Genomic DNA, 21184 nt, shown 5'->3' on the forward strand with positions numbered 1-21184 from the left:
TCCCTGGAAGAAAAGTTATGACAAACCTAGACAGCATATTAAAAAGCAGAGACATCACTTTGCCGACAAAGGTCCATAGAGTCAAAGATATGGGGAGCAGTCAAGTATGGGTGTGAGAGTTGAACCATAAAGAAGGCTGAGTGCTGAAGAACTGTGGTGCTAGAGAAGACTCTTGAGAGTCCCTTGGACAGCAAGAAGATCAAACCAGTCAACCCTAAAGAAAATCAACACTGAATATTCATTGGAAGGACTGTTACTGAAGCTAAAGCTGAAGCTCCAATACCCTTGCCACGTGATGCAAACAGCTGACTCATTGGAAAAGACCCTGATACTGGGAAAGACTGAAGGCAAAAGGAGAAGGGGGCGACAGAGAATGAGACAGTTAGATAGTATTACTGACTCAACAGACATGAATTTGAGCAAACTCCAGGAGATAGTGGAGGACAGAGGAGTCTTATGTGCTACAGTCCATGGGGTCACAAAGAGTTGGACAAAACTTAGCAACTGAACAACAACAATAACCACAGCAACTCTTTTTAAATGAGTTTCTAATGAATATAAAATATAGTAAAAGGATCAACTGTTTACTATTCCCCAAAACACTAAGAATTCTCATAGAATCTTAATCTGAGTGATTTTAATTTATTCATGAGCTGTATACTGAAGATTTGTATATTTTACTGTATGTACATTATATTTTCAAAAAAATAAATCTAAAAATGAAAAGTAAATTTTTATGAACTGTAGGTCTGAAGACCAACTCAGTGCTAAAGGAACAAGAATTTCTAAGGACTTTCAAAATATTTCCTTAAGGATACAATTAGTGTATCAACAAAAGACTTGTAGAAGCTTATTTTTCTTTAAAATGACAGAGAAAATTACTCAAATATGCACAGACTAAATATATATATATATATGCAAATGATGTAGCAACTGAGGAAAAACCAACCTAGAATTTTAGCAGAGCAGTTTTGTTATTAAGGTTCAACGTCACCAAGGATATACTATATCCACTACTACATAATATTCATATCTCAGTTTCTCATGGGCAGAAATACCTGTTATAAAATAAAGTATTATGTCTTTGATTGCAATTAAGATTTGTTATTTGCTAATTTGAAATGTTATATTTTCAATGTTTTTTAGCCTAAAGTTCATATGGGGGAAAACCAAACAACATATAACCAATGGAAATTAGGTACATTTTTATGGGCAATAAATCAGTGTTAGAAGCCCACATTTAAACAAAACTCCAAGGGAAGAGCAATTTAAACTTAAAAGCAAGCAGAATGATACATAAAGATAAGAGCAGAAATTAATGAAACTGAAAACAAAAATAATACAGAAAATCACAGGCCAAAGCTGATTCTTTGAAAACATCAATAAAATTGACAAGGAATAAAAAGAAAAAACAGGGACTTCCCTGATGGTCTAGTAGTTAAGACTCTGAGCTCCCAATGCAGGGGACCTGGGTTCAATCCCTAACAGGGCACTAGATCCCACATCCGCAACTAAGAGTTTGCCTGCTGCGACTAGAAGATCTTGCATGCTGCAGCTAAGATCAGAGATCCCTTGTGCTGCAACTAAGACCCAATAAATAGATAAATACATATTTTTCTAAAAATAAAAGAAAGAAAAAACAGAGAAGACATGAGTTACCAGTATCGGAAATCAGAGAATAGAGGGAACATCACTATATATCCTAAAGATGGTAATAGGATAATATTATGAACAACTTTAAGTAAATAAACATCATTATTTTAGATGAAGTGGACAAACTCACTGAAAGATACAAGCTACCAAAGCTCACAAGAATAAATAAATAACATGAATAGTCGTATCTCTGTTTTTTGGCCACTACATGTAGCATGCGAGATCTTATTTCCCCAACAGGGAACCCCGAGCTCCTTGCAGTGGAAGCATGGAGTCTTAACCACTGGACCACCAGGGAAGTCTTCCTACCTCTATTTTAAAAACTGGATTTGTTGTTAAAAATCTTCCCAGAAAGCTCCAGGCTTGAGGGCATCACTAGAGAATTCTATCAAATATCTAAAGAAATGATGTCAAATCTACATAAACTCTTGCAGGAAAAAAGCAAGGAATACATCCCAGCTCATTCTATGATCCAACATTACCCTGGTATCAAAACCAAAGACATCAAAAAACAAACAAACAAACAAAAAACCCTAATATATCAGAAGAAAACAAAACAGTAAAACCATAGTCTTCATGAACACAGATCCAAAACTCCTTAACAAAATACTAACAAATCAAATCCATCAGTATTTTTAAAGGAGAACATATGATCAACTGGAATTTATCCCAGGAATTTCAAGTTAATTCGACATTCACAAATCTGTGTAATTCACCATATCAGCAACCTAAAAAAGCAGCATGTTTCACTTTTTAACACCTACAGGTTGGGGGAGTATTTTATATACAAACACTGGTCTGTACCATTGCCAAACTAATGATATCCTAATGATACCATTATCCAAATGACTTGGCCTTGACAGGCCTATTATTATCCTTGAAACAGAGTGTTTAGGACATCTGTAGGCTCTTCATTTCAGTCAACAAATAATTTATTGAGCGCCTAATTCAGTGCCTAACACTAATTTGGACACTAGGAAATACAGCAATAAACAAAGCAGTTAAAAACTCCTTTCATGGAACTTAAGGCCTAGTTTAACTATCATGACACTTTAAAAATTTTTCTTTTTTATTTTAGGCCTCACCTTGTGGCATACGCCCCCTGCATTGGGAGCAAAGAGTCTTAACCAGTGGATGGGTGCCCAGGGAAGTCCCAACACAGTTATAATTTCAAGTAAAATTCCTAATGGCCTATGTCAAAATTTTTTTTAAATCTGCAGTTTCCTTTCAATTCTTATATACAGTCTTCTGGTTCATAATTAATGACTTTGCCTAAGGAAAGGCACACTTGCCTGCAAGGCCCCACATCATTCCTTGAGAAAGAGGTTTTTCCCCACCACACGTTCATGAAGCAAGCATTCATTACAAATAATGAAGACCTCACCAGATTGGCCAGTGTATTTATACAGTGCTCATACTGTGGCAATGAGGAGCATTTTATAGTTCCTCACTTTTCCTGCAGCAAAGCCAAGCCTTTATACTTGGGTGAGCCATTTTCCTGGACAAATCTCTAAAGCAAGTCCCTTAAGACCATCACACAGGGACTGGAAATAACAACTCGGGGAAAGAACCTCTTCAAGACTCATGTGTTAATATAAGTTAAGGAAGTAGGTGGACTAAATTTCCATCCAGTCAATACAAATTGTTCTGGTCCTCGGATGACTTCATGTTTATTTCATTCTAACTTTGGAAGACTCCATCAGTCTAATTGACTAAAACACAAGCACCTAAGACAGTTTTGGGAAATGAAAATCAGCTTTCCCAATAACTGATGCCGTTTGTACCATCCTACAAGATGAAAAACGAATCTAGTAAAAGGCTTGCACTCACAGCTATGTGAGTTGGAAGGGGCTTTGAAGTCATTTGAACTTTCTCTTCTGTACTGGAATTCCTTCTCCAGCATTCTTGATTCATGGTCAACTATCTGGGCCCCTGTTCAAACAAGCCCAATGACCTTGTGAGGCTACCTAGTCCACTGGAGGACAATTCTTGTTAGATTTTTGTTATACTGAACATAAATCTGCTTCATGTAACATTCATTAAACATGATCTGCACGCTGGAACACCTCAGAGTAAGTCTCTCCTTTTTTTTTAGTATATTTATTTATGTATTTAGGAGAAGGTAATGGCAACCCACACCAGTACTCTTGCCTGGAAAATCCCATGGACAGAGGAGCCTGGTAGGCTGCAGTCCATGGGGTCGCAAAGAGTCAGACACGACTGAGCGACTTCACTTTCACTTTTCACTTTCTTGCACTGGAGAAGGAAATGGAAACCCACTCCAGTGTTCTTGCCTAGAGAATCCCAGGGATGGGGGAGCCTGGTGGGCTGCCGTCTATGGGGTCGCACAGAGTCGGACACGACTGAAGTGAGTTAGCAGCAGCAGCATTTATGTATCTGGCTGCACCGGATCCTAGCTATGGCAAACGGGATCTTCAGTTGTGACACTTGAATTCCTAGTCATGCCATGTGGGATCCAGTTCCCTGACCAGGGACTGAACCCAGGCGCCCTGCACTGGGAGCAGAGAGTCCCAACCACTGGACCACAAGGGAAGTCCCTCTCCTTTTTTTTTTACATTTCTTCCTCAAATATCTGAGAAGAACCATTAGTCTCCTCTTTCCAGGGAAAGCATCCCTATTTCCTTCAACCACTCTTCATTCAAGTTTCTGAAGGCTTCACAAGGCTCACTGCCCATTTGTGAATGCATTCCAGTTTGTCAGTGTCCTTCAGAACAGGAATAACTTTTGACTTAATGCTAATCTGGAAACTGCCTATTCAATGACATGTGGCTAAATCTGTTAAATGTTATCCTTATCTTAACCTGATACTGTTCCATAAAGATAATGAAAAAAAATGGTTATTTCGCGATAGTCAAATAGGTAAGGAAAAGCCACATTTAAATTCCTGAATACGCATCTAGAAAAAAAATGGAACCACACTCAAAAACATTACATAAAAAGATGGAGGAAAGATGGCTGACAATGCTGATGTGGAGAGACAAGCAGACATTTTATTCCCTAATGAAAGACATGTGAAAAGACAAAATTCAAAGATTCTTGCCAGTGCAACCCCAATACAAGTGTCTGCCACAGACTTCTGAGTCAACATTTGCTGAAAAAGGCTCTTTCAAAATGGAAAGCTGTACCTACATTTTCCCACCCAAATTATACTAGAATGTCATACTTTGATGTTTTGATGTCACAAAAATGAAGGTTATATGGCAACAGATGCTGCCACATCACAAAAGATTTTTTAAATGCAATTAGAGACTTAGTTGAGGTCACAAGGGAACCAAGAAAAATTAGAGACTAACTTAAACTAAAACAGTGAAGAAATTTTCCTGATGATTTAGTAATCCTCCAAATGGTAGCCAACTTTCCCTCTGGAATCATAAAAATACAGACGAGACAAAGCATATGGAAGCAACCAAGTGGAACTCAACCATCAAGAAATTAATAAAACAGTCAATTTTTTTCTCTTCTCTTTTTTTCTTTCTGCTCTTATTTCCCTTTTAATTTCTTACTTTCAAACAAAACACTTAAGCTTTTAAATCCAAATGCTAGGATTGCAAATCTTTTTTTTTAATAGAAGAAAAGATCCTGCTTAATATTACCAAATATACCAATGACTATCATTTGTCAAGGAATTATGATGTAAAAAGAGATAACTTTAAAGAGCATAAATAGTATTTCATTAATGATTAAGAAGGCACTTCATAACCTTAGGGTCTCAAGAACATTATTATAACCGAGTATATGTGTCTTATCTTCTATACTTTTCAAAGCCCGTTATAGACAAAATGCTGGTAGAATCACTGTTTAATTTATGTAAAAGGGAGGGTATAGAAAAAAGCCTGTATGTGTTGCAGTTAGAACTGTTAGGAAGACAGCCAGATGTTTTAAGAGAAAACTAAAAGTAGAGTCCACAATAAAATTGAAGTTCTATAATAATTTGACTACAACTTGTTAAAATGGTGTAAGTGAAATAATTTAGTCATTCTGAGGAAAGCTATGGTGTTTTCTAGAAAAGTCTTCTCTACTGCTTTGTATTGGTTTGCTTTGATTATGACTTATGACTATAACTTATGACTGATCAGGCTCATCCAACATTCTAGCAACCTTGAAAAGTATTAAAAGGTACTTTTGCCATAACTGTAGAAAGAAATGGAGAAGGCAATGGCACCCCACTCCAGCACTTTTGCCTGGAAAATCCCATGGACAGAGAAGCCTGGTAGGCTGCAGTCCATGGGGTCGCTAGAGTCAGACACGACTGAGCGACTTCACTTTCTTTCACTTTCCACTTTCATGCATTGGAGAAAGAAATGGCAGCCCACTCCAGTGTTCTTGCCTGGAGAATCCCAGGGACGGGGAGCCTTGCTGGGCTGCCGTCTATGGGGTCGCACAGAGTCGGACACAACTGAAGCGACTTAGCAGCAGCAGCAGTAGAAAGAAACAGTAGTACTAGAAGATAACTGGGCTGAGAAAAATCCAGTGACTTGTATTTTATTACTTTAATTGGTTAGAGCATTTCTATAAAAGTCCAGAGGCAGCAGCACCTGATGCAAAGAGGACATTCACTCATTTATGGCAAGTACTATATAACAGATACTGTGCGAGGCCAAGATCTCATGAGGAATGACACAGCAGACAGCCCTCCATAATATGAATTATAATAAATCACAGAATTTTAAAAATGCTCATTAACAAAATTTTAAAGAAAATCACTACCATGACATACAGAAAATCACTTATGAATCATAGAAAGTAATGTTTCCTTAAGAACACTGCCCATCAGAACATTTGGCCCATCTAACTTCTTAGAACTTATTTATATGGCATTCACGTGGCAAAGATCTGGAAAGACCAGTCTTATTCGACTGCCTGCTACTGAGATACTTCTAAGGAATCAAGTTAAGGGAGTAGAGGCAGTCTTTCAGCCCTACATGCTATATAGACCTGACTTAGAATGGGAGACAAGGGGATACAACATGTTTTAAAGCTCTCAAAATAATACATTCATTTCACAAAAAGCAAAGCAGAAGCTTTAAAAAAAAAAATCTTCTGCAAGGAGAAGAAAGCATAAAGCTCAAAAAGAAAAATGAGAAAAACTTAGACTTTACCCATTTACTGTATTTCAGAGGTCCTGTGAATCCCATGGCTTCTATTATCTTTGTGAAAGCACCAACCTTCTCCTCAACAGGCTGTGGTGAATCCTTGGTAGAAGAAAGCTATTTAATAAAAAAGAAGAAATCAAAAATCAGTTGCAAGAAAAATTTCTTAAAAGAATGCTTTTATTTCTCGTTAGGTCTAAGGGGAATTTTTATTGGTTAGCTTTTTTTCACCCAGAATTTTTAATTCTCATTTTTATGGGTACTTCTTCACTCAGTACAAACATATCTGGAATCCTAATCGATGTCCTCCAAATTCCAAAGCAAACATACCCACCCCATTTAGGTTCTATAGAAAAGAGTATTTTAAAAAAGAAATCTTGACCGCCCCCCAACTCCCAAAGAACAATTCTGAGAAGAGGAATGTTCTATGTTTATTGACACTATAGGAAAAGGAAAGAAAAATATTATCTGAAAGCAGACAAAATCAAAGACATAATCAACCAAAGCAAGCACTGAAAACATGTTTTTAAATTCCTGTATTTTTAGTATAACAAATTTTATTAAAGACTATAGATACATTTGTCTAGTCAAGGCTATGGTTTTTCCTGTGGTCATGTATGGATGTGAGAGTTGGACTGTGAAGAAGGCTGAGCACCAAAGAATTGATGTTTTTGAACTGTGGTGTTGGAGAAGACTCTTGAGAGTCCCTTGGACTGCAAGGAGATCCAACCAATCCATTCTGAAGGAGATCAGCCCTGGGATTTCTTTGGAAGGAATGATGCTAAAGCTGAAACTCCAGTACTTTGGCCACCTCGTGCGAAGAGTTGACTCACTGGAAAAGACTCTGATGCTGGGAGGGACTGGGGGCAGGAGGAGAAGGCTGGATGGCATCACTGACTCGATGGACGTGAGTCTGAGTGAACTCCAGGAGTTGGTGATGGACAGGGAGGCCTGGTGTGCTGCGATTCATGGGGTCGCAAAGAGTCGGACACAACTGAGCGACTGATCTGATCTGATAGATACATTTTGTAGTTCACAGAAAAACTCCATGGAAAACCTTTCTAATGCTAAGCCTCTCTAAATGAAGCCAGGCTATCTAACTAATAAGAAATTGTCCAGAAGTTAAATATTACTTTATTAAAAAAAAAAAAAACAAACCTATGAATTTTCCTCTCAAGTGCTTTTTAAGCTAGAGAGTATAATGGAAGAAATACAAGACATGGGATCAGAAGCCTTAGGTTCCAATATTCAGTTGGTCTGTCTCCTCCCATCCTTGTGACCCTAGGCAAGTTACTTTACTTCCCTAAACTTCATCATCTGCATTCAATAAAATTTCTTGCCTCATCCAGGTAACAATTTTGCTGAATTTCAAATAAGAATACTTGTGTGAAAGCATGCCACTGACATAGAAAGAACTCATTAAAGTCTCACCTTACTCGTGGTATGATACTTCCTCCTCAGCTCAATGTCTACTCCAGGAATTTGTACTGATCCACCACATGCTAGGGCCTGGCTCATCTGGAGTCCCAGGAGATATGAGGGAAAAAAAAAAAAACCAGATGTAAGCAACACTGAGCACACACTTAGAAGGTTATTGTGAGCAGAGATACTTCAAAGTAAAAAATATAGAATCTTTCCAACCTTCCTTAACCCAGTTCCTAATGGTTATCTGGTACATACTCAACAAACATCTGATGAATACCTGAATAAATTAAAGAATATAAAATACCTTTCACAAAATGCTATGCTATGCTATGCTAAGTCACTTAAGTCGTGTCCGACTCTGTGCGACCCTATAGACGGCAGCCCACCAGGCTCCCCCGTCCCTGGGATTCTCCAGGAAAGAACACTGGAGTGGGTTGCCATTTCCTTCTCCAATGCATGAAAGGGAAAGTGAAAGCGAAGTCGCTCAGTCGTATCCGACTCTTAGCAACCCCATGGACTGCAGGCTACCAGACTCCTCCATCCATGGGATTTTCCAGACAAGAGTACTGGAGTGGGGTGCCATTGCCTTCTCCTTCACAAAATATGTACACAATAAGTAGTAGAAGTTTTCATCATCATTGTCAACATCACTGTTGTGCAGATCAGAATTGTCTTCCTTCTACATTTGTACTGCATTTGAAAGCACTTTGGCAATATAACAGCCACTGAAAGTGAAAGTCGCTCAGTCCTGTCTGACTCTTGGTGACCCCACAGCCTATACAGGCCATGGAATTTTCCAGGCCAGAATACTCGAAAGGCCTTTCCCTTCTCCAGGGGATCTTCCCAAACCCAGGGATTGAACCCAGGTCTCCTGCATTGGAGGTGGATTCTTTACCAGTGAGCCAGAAGGGAAGCCCAAGAATACACGAGCGGGTAGCCTATCCCTTCTCCAGCAGGAATTCCCAACCCAGGAATCGAACCAGGGTCTCCTGCATTGCAGGCGGATCCTTTACCAACTGAGCTATCAGGGAAGCCATTATCTACAACTATTATGTGCCAGGCACTATGTAAGTGCCTTACGATGAATGTGCCTTGTATATAAGTGCCTTATGGAATCCTCACCATAATCCTACCAATATTGGTAATGTTATAATCAAGACCAATAAATATAATTTTGAAAATAAATTCCTATGGAAAAAATAATATGCAAGCAATCCTCCTTCTACCATTATTCACAAGAGTGAAAACTGGGGAATAAGTCCAATGAGAAATGAGGTGGTTAACTAAATTAAGGTTCAGTCACTCAATGGGAAATCAAATTATCAGATTTTTACTAGGCTTTATTTCTAAAGGCAGTTTTAGGCTCCCACCAAAGTACAGACAGCTCCCACATACCCCTTCCCACACATTTACAATATCTGCCACTATCAACATCCCTCAATACAGTGGTACATTTGTTACAATGGATGAACCTACACTGATACAACATTATCACCTAAAATCCACAGTTTACAAGAGATTATTATTTAGCAACATGAAAACACATTTATGCATAAAATTATAGGTAGATACACAAATGCATATGTGCAAGTCTAAAACTGGAACCTATTATACAGAGTGAAGTAAGCCAGAAAGAAAAATACCAATACAGTATACTAACGCATATATATGGAATTTAGAAAGATGGTAACAATAACCCTGTGTACGAGACAGCAGAAGAGACACCGATGTATAGATCAGTCTTATGGACTCTGTGGGAGAGGGAGAGGGTGGGGAGATTTGGGAGAATAGCATTGAAACATGTATAATATCATGTATGAAACGAGTCGCCAGTCCAGGTTCGATGCACGGTACTGGATGCTTGGGGCTGGTGCACTGGGACGACCCAGAGGGAGGGTAGGGGAGGGAGGTGGGAGGAGGGTTCACGATGGGGAACGTGGGTATACCTGTGGTGGATTCATTTCGATATTTGGCAAAACTAATACAATATTGTAAAGTTTAAAAATAAAATAAAATTTAAAAAAAATAAAATAAAATGGAATACACAGAAATGAATTATTTCACTATGCTGGTAGAATATGCAAGAGTTTAGGAACCTAGTTTCCATACTCTCAGTACTATTATATTTTCTTTACAATATAAAGTGGTGGGGAAGGAGTAGCAGGAGGATTCCTTTCTGTTTTATTCCAAGAGAAGGGACACACTGAAATGAAAATGATTTTTCCTTTAATACTAATGAAGGAAAAAATGGAATTTCTAAATGTGGAGAGTTACTATTTACTTTTCTTTCCAAACAAGAATATTAAAAGATTAGTCAGGATTCTTCTGGTCAGTGCCAAGGACTTACACTTAAATTCATAGGTATCAAGAAGGCTGTGTAACACTAAACACAGAACAACGCCTATTGTATCTCATACATCAATGTAATGGCCCACTGGAACATGAAACACTTAAACAGGTTCAAGGAACACAACCAACAGTCTCAACAAGCTGTGCTTTGGGGCACGTTATATTAAATGACATGATCTTTTTCTTCCCCAGAAAACATCTAGTTTCCCCACACCTAAACATACCTATAAACACATACATTTACTTTTTTGTACTACCCATTCTTGCCCTTGCCCCCTGAAAAAGATTCCCTTGACCTTTAAAAACATTAATTTTTCCTCTGTTTAAACCAAAAAGATATCAAATAACTTTTTGTAAAGAAAAAAAGAGAGAGAAAATACCCCAAAATACTCACTGTCACTTTTTCAAAGAGGCCTTCTCTGACTGTTGTATCTAAAACAGTTTTTTTGTCATCCCATGATTCTCTATCATAGCAGTAGCCAGTTCATTTCATTCACAGTACTCATTACAATGTACAAGTATATTTTTATTACACATATATTTATTTTCTATTACCACCACCAAAAACATCCATGAGGGTAGGAACTAGCTGTATTACCAGAATCAAGTACAGTGCATTATACACAGCAAACACTTAAATATTTGTTGAATGAACAAACCTAGCCACTTGTAAGGTTACTTCTTATTATATGCTTCTTCATAAATGTATTTATTTTATGTTTTAGCTACACTGGGTCTTCCTTGCTGCACAGGGTCTACTCTTTGTTGCAGTACACAGGCTTCTCATAGCTGTGGCTTCTCTTGTTTCGAAGCACAGGCTCCAAGCCTGTGGGTTCTGTAATTGGGGCACATGAGCGTAGCTGCCCCTCGGCATTGTGGGATCTTCCCCTACCAGGGATGAAAGGGATCAAACCTGCATCCTCTGCATTGGGAGGCAGATTTTTATCTACTGAACCACCAGGGAAGCCCTTATTATATATCCTTCTTCTTCTTATCTACACACATATCATGCACACATGTTTCCTCCAACTTTTATTAAATACCCATAATATGCCAGCCTTTGTGCCAGGTTTTAAGATAAAACAATCCCTATGGAGCTCATAACCTTGTGGAGAAGAGAAAGAAAATTCACTTTACTTTCGTATTTTAAAATGTTTAAAGACCACCCACCAAACACACACACACACACACACACACACAAAGCATCAGAAAGGATATAGAGCAACTAGAACTCTCATACTCTGCTGATGGGAGTATAAAATGATACAATCACTTTGAAAAATTATTTAGCAGTATCTATGAAGCTGATGGAGAAGGCAATGGCACCCCACTCCAGCACTCTTGCCTGGAAAATCCCATGGACGGAGGAGCCTGGTAGGCTGCAGACCATGGGGTCGAGAAGAGTCGGACACGACTGAGCGACTTCACTTTCACTTTTCCCTTTCATGCACTGGAGAAGGAAATGGCAACCCACTCCAGTGTTCTTTCCTGGAGAATCCCAGGGACGGGGGAGCCTGGTGGGCTGCCGTCTATAGGGTCGCACAGAGTCGGACACGACTGAAGTGACTTAGCAGTAGCAGCATGAAGCTGAATGTATACACATTCTGTAAGATTCAACAATTCCATTTCTAAGTATATACCCCAATAGAAATGGGTATATATGCTCACAAAAACGTACACAAGAATGCTCAAAAGAGCCCTATTTATAAAAGCCCAACTAGAAACAATCTAAATATCCATCAATACATAAGTGGAAAAATTAATTGTGGTACAGTCAGACAACAAAATACTATACAACAATGAGAATGAATACACTACTACGACACAGAGTGACATAGATGAATTTCTAAAACAAAGTTGAATGAAAGCAGACAAACAAAAGAGAGTACATACCGTATGTTTGAAAGGCAAAACTACTCTGGTGTTCAAAGAGAAGATTGCTTAACTTTGGTTAGGGATAGAGACTAGAAGGGGATCAAGGAACTTCTGGGGTTCTATTTCTTGATGTGGGAGCTGGTTACGTTCACTTGGGGATAATTCATTGAGTCACATACTTATGACTTATGCCTTTTTGTATTTTTATTATACTTCAATAAAAAATAGAAATTTAGAGATCAAAAAGATCTGCAGTCATCAGAAAAGAGATCATGGGTAAGCCTTAAGATGACAGCAGCATAGAGAAGGTGAGTGAAAAAACAAAGGTGAGAAGCATGGGGTAGTGGAAGATAAAAAAACAGGGTTAGAAGCTCCAGCTCTGCCTATCTCATATGTTTGTTTTAGAACCAAATAAAATAATCTATGTAAAAGAGATGGGTAAACTTCGATGCATAAAACAAATATGAAAACCTGTTCCAGACAAATCCAATGGCAAACTCTTATGCAAGCAGCCCCTCATTAAGTGAAATGCTAAAATTTCACTCTTCTTTTTTGCTTCCAAAAAGGTTCTAAAAATGAAAAGACCTTCCTGATCTGAAAGAAATAGAGAAAGAGAGGAGGGAAAGAAGGAAGGAATGAATGGAGGGAAGGAGGGAAAAAGGGAAAAGGAGAGAAAGACTCAGCAATTCTTGAATATCTGGTCCTTTTAGCAAAACTATAAGCTCCACCAGGGCACAGTATATCTTATACTTATTTTATTTTCTGTCCCACTGCTCAACACCATTCCGGGCATGGAGTCAGCACTCAATAAAAACTAGGTGGGATTTTTTTTTTTTTTCTAAATAGAAGGACAATCTGGAGAAGGTCCAGAAAAGAACCACAGGAATGATCAAAGAGATGAATAAAAGGTCCTAGTGGAAAGGTTAAAACGAATTGAGGCTGTTTAGCTTGGAGAAAAAGCAATTAAAGAACTAAGGAGTAACTTAGAATAACAACACTTGAGCTGGAAGGAATCTCAGAGATCTTCTAAGTCCAACCTTTTCCTTTCACAGATGAGGAAACTAAGACCCAGGGAGAGGCTGCAACTTAAGGTAGTTTTAGGACAAAAAAAATTTTTTTAAAGTTTCCATTTACAAGATGAGGAGAAAATTTACCCAAGGAGCATGAACATAAATAGCAACAAAAACCATGGTTACAATTTACTAAAGATCTCCCATATGCCCAGCATCTGTATGCTTGCTGTTTTACTTTTGTTATCTCACAGCAATCTTGCAAAGTTGATACTATTTTTTCCCCATTTTAGAAATAAGGACTCTAAGGCTCAAAGAAGTAAAGTTCATTAAGGGGTAAAACATATATTCAGAATTCTCTTCTTTCCCCTAGCTGATTTCAAAAACCTAAGTAGAGTTCAACATTGGCTAATGTACACTTAGCACCCAGATCTTAATTTCTAAATATTCCTAATATTCTTCTCCAATAAAAGGAACCAGTGCTCCCCAGGGAAACTGTTGACTCTAGGACTAGAGCAAATTAAATACAGCATGAACCTGAAACATTTGTGGTGCCCAAGAAATACAGAAGTGTTCAAAAACTGAAGGAATATAGAAAAGAACTTGAAGAAGCTCTCAACGGCCAAACATGGGACAATTTGATCGACAAAATAAATAATGAGAATAGATTATAACTCACAGAATAAATATCCATTAGCTCATACTGATACAAACAAAATAATTGAATAAACAAATAAATGGAGAGGAAGTGACAGCTCATCGTTACAGGAGAATTCCAGTCAACAAATGGAGTAGGTATTGATGGAATTAGAAAATGACCATCAAGCAAACACCACAGTAATGACTACTGCAGTCAAGAACCATAAATAGAATTATCACATGATACAGCAATACCACTTCTAGCTAAATATAAAAAAAAAAAAAATTAAAAGCAGGAGCTTGAAAAGATATTTGCACACTTATCTTCACTGAAGCATTTTTCACAATAGCCAAGATGTGGAAGTAATCCAAATGCCCACTGACAGAACAATGGATAAAGAAACTGTAATATATAAATACAATGGAATATTATACAGCTTTAAAAAAAATCTTATCACATGCTGTAACACAAATGAACTTTGAAGACATAATGCCAAGCAAAATAAGTAACAAAAAGACAAATACTGTATGATTCCACTCATACGTAGCATTGTACTCAGTGTCTGACTCTTTTGTGACCCCCTGGACTGTAGCCTGCCAGGCTCTTCCGTCCATGGAATTTTCCAGGCAAGAATACTGGAGTGGGTTGCCATTTCCTACTCCAGGGCCAACCCAGGGATCAAACCCACATCTCTTGTGTCTCTTGTATTGGCAGGCAGGTTCTTTAGCACTAGCGACACCTGGGAAGCCCCACAGGTAGCATTAAAGCAGTCAAAATCATAGAAACAGAAAACTGGAAAGGTGGTTGCCAATGGCAGGCAGGGGTATACACTTTCAGTTTTGGAAGATGAAAAATCTCTAGATATATACTGTTTAACAATGTGACTATATTTTACACTACTGAATTGCATACTTAAAAATGGTGGTAACTTTGTTATGTGTATTTTATCATAATTTTTAAAGTAATTATTACATACCATTAAAAAAAAGAACCATCAATGGGCGCTAAAAGTAATGAGCAAAAAAGTATAAGAAATATGTACCATCTCAAAGTATCTTCTCACAAGACACTAATTACAAAGGGGAAAACAGTGACTTTAATTAATAACCAAGTGACCAAGGTTAACATCACCAGTAATAAGACATATTGGCATCATGTATCCCCTGATATGACACACTGAGAAGGAAACAATGTCACTTTTTCCAAAAATGCATAGGCTTAATCTAATTTTAAGAAAATATTAGACAAACCCAAACCAAGAACCAAAAAAGGAATTAATGGGGGGAAAAAACTGGAATAGGTATACAGATTATTTAATAGCATTACATCAATGTTGACTTCCTGGTTTCAATAACTGCACTATGGTCACATAAGATGTTAACATTAAAGGAAGCTAGATGAAGGATATATGGGAACACTACTCTTTTTATCACTTTTTTATAAGTTTATTTCAAAATTTAAAAAAAAATTTTAAGTAGACTCATCAAAGTATGATAGAAACTTCAAGAGGTTATTTAGAAAAGATAGTTGAGAATCCAACATCCCTAGCCTTTTGAAAACAATAACAGGATTATAGCAATGGACATTACCTTAGAGATCTTCTGATACTACCATTCACCCAATGAAAGATACTTTTATGTCATGCCCCTAACACAGTCTTCCAATCATTGCTTGAATATTTCCAGTAAGAGTAAATTTACTTTGCCAAATATAGCCAACACATTCCATTACACCACAATTTTAGTTAACACAAGGTTCTTCCTCATTCTGAGCCAAATCTGCCTCCCTCTCGGACATGCGCCTGAGGATGTCATTCTGAGGCAGAGTTTTCCAACCAGAATTCAAAACTGGGAAGATGTACCAGCAAGGTACGGTCAACATGACAAAATGTCCAGTTTATTTACAATGGCTGAAATTACATTTTGTCAGTATGAGATAAACAACTACAAGTTATTTACATGGATGCCTTGCTATAATGCTGTCCGAGAACCTAGTACAGTACCTGGTATGTATTAGGTACCCAAGAAATGTTTATTGATTCAAAGAATGAGGCCCAAGTCAGAGACTGATAGAATGAGCTCCCCCTTCCACCTTCTATACACACATTATTTACAAACGACTTAAAGCTACAGGACAAATTCTATTAAAATTTTCTAGGACTTCCCTGGTGGTCCAGTGGTTAAAAATCTCCCTGCCAACGCAGGGAACACAGGTTCAGTCCCTGGTCTAGGAAGATTCCACTTGCCTCAGGGCAACTAAGCCCATCGCCACAACTACTGAGCCCCAGTGCCGTAGCTAATGAAGCTGCCTGCTCTAGAACCTGCACTCTGCAACTAAGAGAAGCCCAGGCGCCCCAACTAGAGAGTAGCCCCTGGTCTCTGCAACTAGATAAAAGCCCAGGCAGCAATGAAGACCCGGCCCAGCCAAAAATAAATAATTTTTCAATGCATACAAAGACAAAAGCAGAACACAGCCCAAAAACTTCTGAAAAGAAACAGCTACCTGACTATCTAAAACAGACCCCTCTTCTGCACAAATATATTCTTCATTCATTCATTTATTGCCTCTTCTGTGCCAGACTCAATGAGAAGCCCAGGAAATACAGGGACAAACAAGACATTCTCAGAAGGGCAAGACTTATATACTAATTGAAGGGAATTACTCTGCACTTTAAATATTTTAACATATTAATATAAATAAATTGCGTAGTATATAATTTATACATCAAAAATAAATTTTCATTGCATTCAATATGAAGATCAATGGCTACAAAAGGAATTTACATAAGTTGGTAATAAAAATAAATTCCCAATAGATAAATGAAGAAATGATAAATGCATACAGTTTTTACAAACCAGAATACAACTGATAAACACAGAAAAATGTTTAACCCTGATAAAGAAATGCTAAGCAAAACAAAGTAATATTTTCTACCCAATTAGTTTAAATTTTTAAAAAACATCCAATGTAGGGACTTCCCTGGTGGTCCAGTGGTTCTGCCTTTCAACGCAGGGGACGTGGGTTCGAACCCTGGTCAGGAAACTAAGACCCCACATGCCTCAGGGCAACTAAGCCCACAAGCCAAAACCGGAGGGTCTATGCACAGCAACGAAGATCCCGCATGATGCAACTAAGACCCGAGACAGAAGATAAATAAATTAAAAAAAAAAAGAAAACAATTTAGGGGAAGTAATGATGAAAAACTAGTTATATAAACATTGCTGGTGGCAGTATAAATTAAAACAACTTTTTGGAAAGGAAAATTCCTCACACCCTTTGACCTAGGGTGTACTCTGCTAGTTTATCCTTAATAAATAATTTAAAATAAGAAAAACTATACAGCAAGAAAATGGTAACCACATTAAAGTCTACTATGGCAAAAAAATTGGAAATAATTTTAACATAAATAAAGGCTAAATAAATAGAATAACATGTAGTCATTTCGAAAATTAATTATGGAATATGTCTAAAACATGAATAATGTCTGCTCTAATATGTGAAAAAGCACCAGAACATAAAATTCTGTAGATATTTGTTCAGGTACCTAAGGAAAAAATTAGCGTACACACACATACTCAAAGACTGGAAAAGGACCAGCAGATGTTTTCAGGTTTGAAGTCATGGGTGATTTTTATTACCTTTATTATTGAATTATTTGTACATTTAGCAAAAATCAGGAAAAGAAATCCTCAATGAGGGTCCAAAGTAGACTACATTTTAATGGATCAGGTGATCAGTGGTAAACTAAGGCCTCAAATAATTGTTCCTCTAATTTCATGTTCATAAAAAGGAAAAAAAGAAACATTTTCTTACTCCAGGTAAAAGTGGCTACAAGAAGAAAACTGAAGAAAGGTTAACTCTCAGATGAATACCTGGAAACACTCCCAACAGTAAAAATCATCAGACTGTACCATGGTATCCTAGGCTAAGTTCCACCACTGGGGTATTTAGAAGCCACGCCCTAGACACCATACAGTAAGGATCAGTCCTGAGCTGGCACCACAGAGGCCCAGAAGTGGTCTCATGAGGTTTTTCCATCACACAATTTGGTTGGTCAATCTATAAATACATGACATTTGCACATTCACACTAAGGTTTTTTCATAGCAAGCAAAGGAACAACAAATCTTACCTGGAAAGTACCAGACAGAGTCCTGCCCTGCTGTCCCTGTGTACGAGATGCAAGTAGCAATCGGCTGCATCCTGGAACCCACTGGGAGATACTAATCTGGTTCCTCTAGAGAAAGAAAAACATAGTCAGGAATCCGTATCAGACTCCATGTGTAGAAGGCAAAGAGTGTATCTAAGTCTAGAAATCCTTCTAGAACAGGGCAAATGAAAGGAGAACTTTCAAAACAGGACCAGGACCAAGGCTGCCCATGCTCATCTCTCCAAAAATGCACCCCTGCCTACCACAAACTAAAAGGATTCTGATAAGAGCTGACTCAAACTGTAGGACATGAGCTTCCTCTTAGAACAGTAACAAAATAAACCTACTTCAGGCATTTTACAGTTAGCTTATCATTTAGTTTGTGATTCCTTTCCATAAATACTGATTTATCTGCTCTTCATAAAGTCCCTTTACACGAAACAGTGCTGGCATTACCATTATCCCCAAAAGGATGAAGAAACTAGGGCTTAAATTTTTAGGGTGGGAAAATATACTTGGGCAACTTGACTTCCAAGACAAAGGGATACTAAATGGCTGTTAGAGCTATGAGTGAGGTCCAATTTTCCCCTCTGGCATTAACTGACCTCAAAAAGGTCTCTGGACTAAAGTGAAAGGTTCGACTGGAGAAAGGAGGAGCTCTATCTTGCTCAATGAGAAGAATGCTTTATTTTATGAATCTGAAATGCAATCCACTGTATAAATGGCATCCCTGTACACAGCACTGGAAATCTCTATTCTAGGAACCAACTCCGGGGAATCCAAGGGTTTCTCTCACATGACCTGTAGACCTGACAGGGCCATAATGAAGAGTGGATACACAAACTGAAAACACTTTGCCAAGCATCAATTACAATGTGTGCCTGTGTGTGTGAGCTCAGTTGTTCAGTCATTCAGCTCTCTGCGATCCCATGGACTGTAGCCAGCCAGGCTCCTCTGTCTATGGAATTTTCCAGGCAAGAAAACTGGAACGAGTTACCATTTCCTACTCCAGGGGATCTTCTCGACCCAGGGATCAAACCCACGTCCCCTGCATTGGCAGGCAGATTCTTTACCTCTGTGCCACCTGTGAAGCCCCATCAACTACAATACTAGGAGTCAAAGATCCAGATTCTAGTTTAAACTCAGCTACTTTAATATAATCTTTAGAAGTAGCAGGTCAGGAAGCAACAGTTAGAACTGGACATGGAACAACAGACTGGTTCCAAATAGGAAAAGGAGTACGTCGAGGCTGTATATTGTCACCCTGCTTATTTAACTTCTATGCAGAGTACATCATGAGAAACACTGGGCTGGAAGAAGCACAAGCTGAAATCAAGATTACCAGGAGAAATATCAATAACCTCAGATATGCAGATGACACCACCCTTATGGCAGAAAGTTAAGAGGAACTAAAAAGCCTCTCGATAAAAGTGAAAGAGGAGAGTGAAAAAGTTGGCTTAAAGCTCAACATTCAGAAAACTAAGATCATGGCATCTGGTCCCATCACTTTATGGCAAATAGATGGGGAAACAGTGGAAACAGTGTCAGACTTTATTTTTTGGGGCTCCAACATCACTGCAGATGGTGACTGCAGCCATGAAATTAAAAGACACTTACTCGTTGGAAGGAAAGTTATGACCAACCTAGATAGCATATTCAAAAGCAGAGACATTACTTTGCCAACAAAGGTCTGTCTAGTCAAGGCTATAGTTTTTCCAGTGGTCATGCATGGATGTGAGAGTTGGACTGTGAAAAAAGCTGAGCGCCGAAGAATTGATGCTTCTGAACTGTGGTGTTGGAGAAGACTCTTGGAAGTCCCTTGGACTGCAAGGAGATCCAACCAGTCCATTCTAAAGGAGATCAGTCCTAGGTGTTCATTGGAAGGACTGATGCTGAAGCTGAAACTCCAATACTTTCGCCGCCTCATGTGAAGAGTTAACTCATTGGAAAAGACCCTGATGCTGGGAGGGATTGGGGGCAGGAGGAGAAGGGGACGACAGAGGATGAGATGGCTGAATGGCATCATCGGCTCAATGGACATGAGTTTGGGTAAGCTCTGGGAGTTGGTGATGGACAGGGTGGCCTGGCGTGCTGCAATTCATGGGGTCGCAAAGAATCGGACACAACTGAGCAACTGAACTGAACTGACTGAAACCTCTATGATGCTCATTTTCCTCTTAACAATCATTAGTAATATTTATTGTTGCTGTTTAGTCTCTGAGTTGTATCTGACTCTTTTGCAACCCCATGAATTGTAGCCTGTCAGGCTCATCTGACCATGGGATTTTCCAGGCAAGAATATTGGAGTGGGTTGCCATTTCCTTCTCCAGGGATCTTCCTGGACTAGGGATCAAATCCATGTTACTACTGTTACTATCCCACGTATATGGATAAAGAAATGGAAGTAAGGATAGGATAAGTAACTTCCCAAGATCATATGGTTAATAAATGATGGGATTAAGCTTTGAATCCAAGCAGCCCAATTCCTGGATTCAAGCTCGTTTATGGAATGAAAAGGTAAAGGAAATATCTCCAAAGTCCTAGCTCTAACACTCTGTGACCTAGTCTTGAACCAATTAAAATACAGCATAATACTATGGGAAGAGTCCTATACTTAGAAAGCACTGATTTGACTCACAGCTCCACTGTCAGTGAACTATGAGTCTTCACTGCCTCTTCTATAAAATAAATGAAAATCCCTACCTTTCAGGATTTTAAGGGGAAAAATATACTTTGCAATATGTCCAACTCAATAAAATATTACCTTGAAGCTGAATCTCCATTTCCTCATGAGTAGGCAGGAAGGGCCAGGGGTAATGGGGAAAAAGATGTTAAGAATTTTAAACCTAGAGATGCTTTCCAAAGTATCTCATTTCTAAAACTGTGTAACTGTTTCTAATAGGCTACTCACAGCAACTTATGTTTCAAATGAAAATTAAAGCTTAAAAACAGAATTTTATTTCAGCAGAGGT

At 38.4% G+C, this 21184-nt stretch overlaps 1 protein-coding gene across 2 annotated transcripts in view; it reads right to left on the minus strand.

Annotated features, from left to right (window-relative positions):
• Positions 1-21184, minus strand: part of UQCC1 (ubiquinol-cytochrome c reductase complex assembly factor 1) — a 96123-nt gene that overhangs the window by 64969 nt on the left and 9970 nt on the right. Inside the window, exons 2-4 of one of the 2 annotated variants that reach the window (NM_001076508.2) lie at positions 18195-18299; positions 8196-8282; positions 6774-6881 (exon numbers count right to left, since the gene is read on the minus strand). In NM_001076508.2, the coding sequence (NP_001069976.1) occupies positions 6774-6881; positions 8196-8282; positions 18195-18299 (300 nt within the window). The remainder of the gene's footprint in view (positions 1-6773; positions 6882-8195; positions 8283-18194; positions 18300-21184) is intronic. The other variant, XM_010811543.4, reaches the window with a different exon arrangement.

The sequence above is a fragment of the Bos taurus genome, chromosome 13, assembly GCF_002263795.3.
Source record: "Bos taurus isolate L1 Dominette 01449 registration number 42190680 breed Hereford chromosome 13, ARS-UCD2.0, whole genome shotgun sequence".
Classification (NCBI taxonomy): Eukaryota; Metazoa; Chordata; class Mammalia; order Artiodactyla; family Bovidae; genus Bos; species Bos taurus.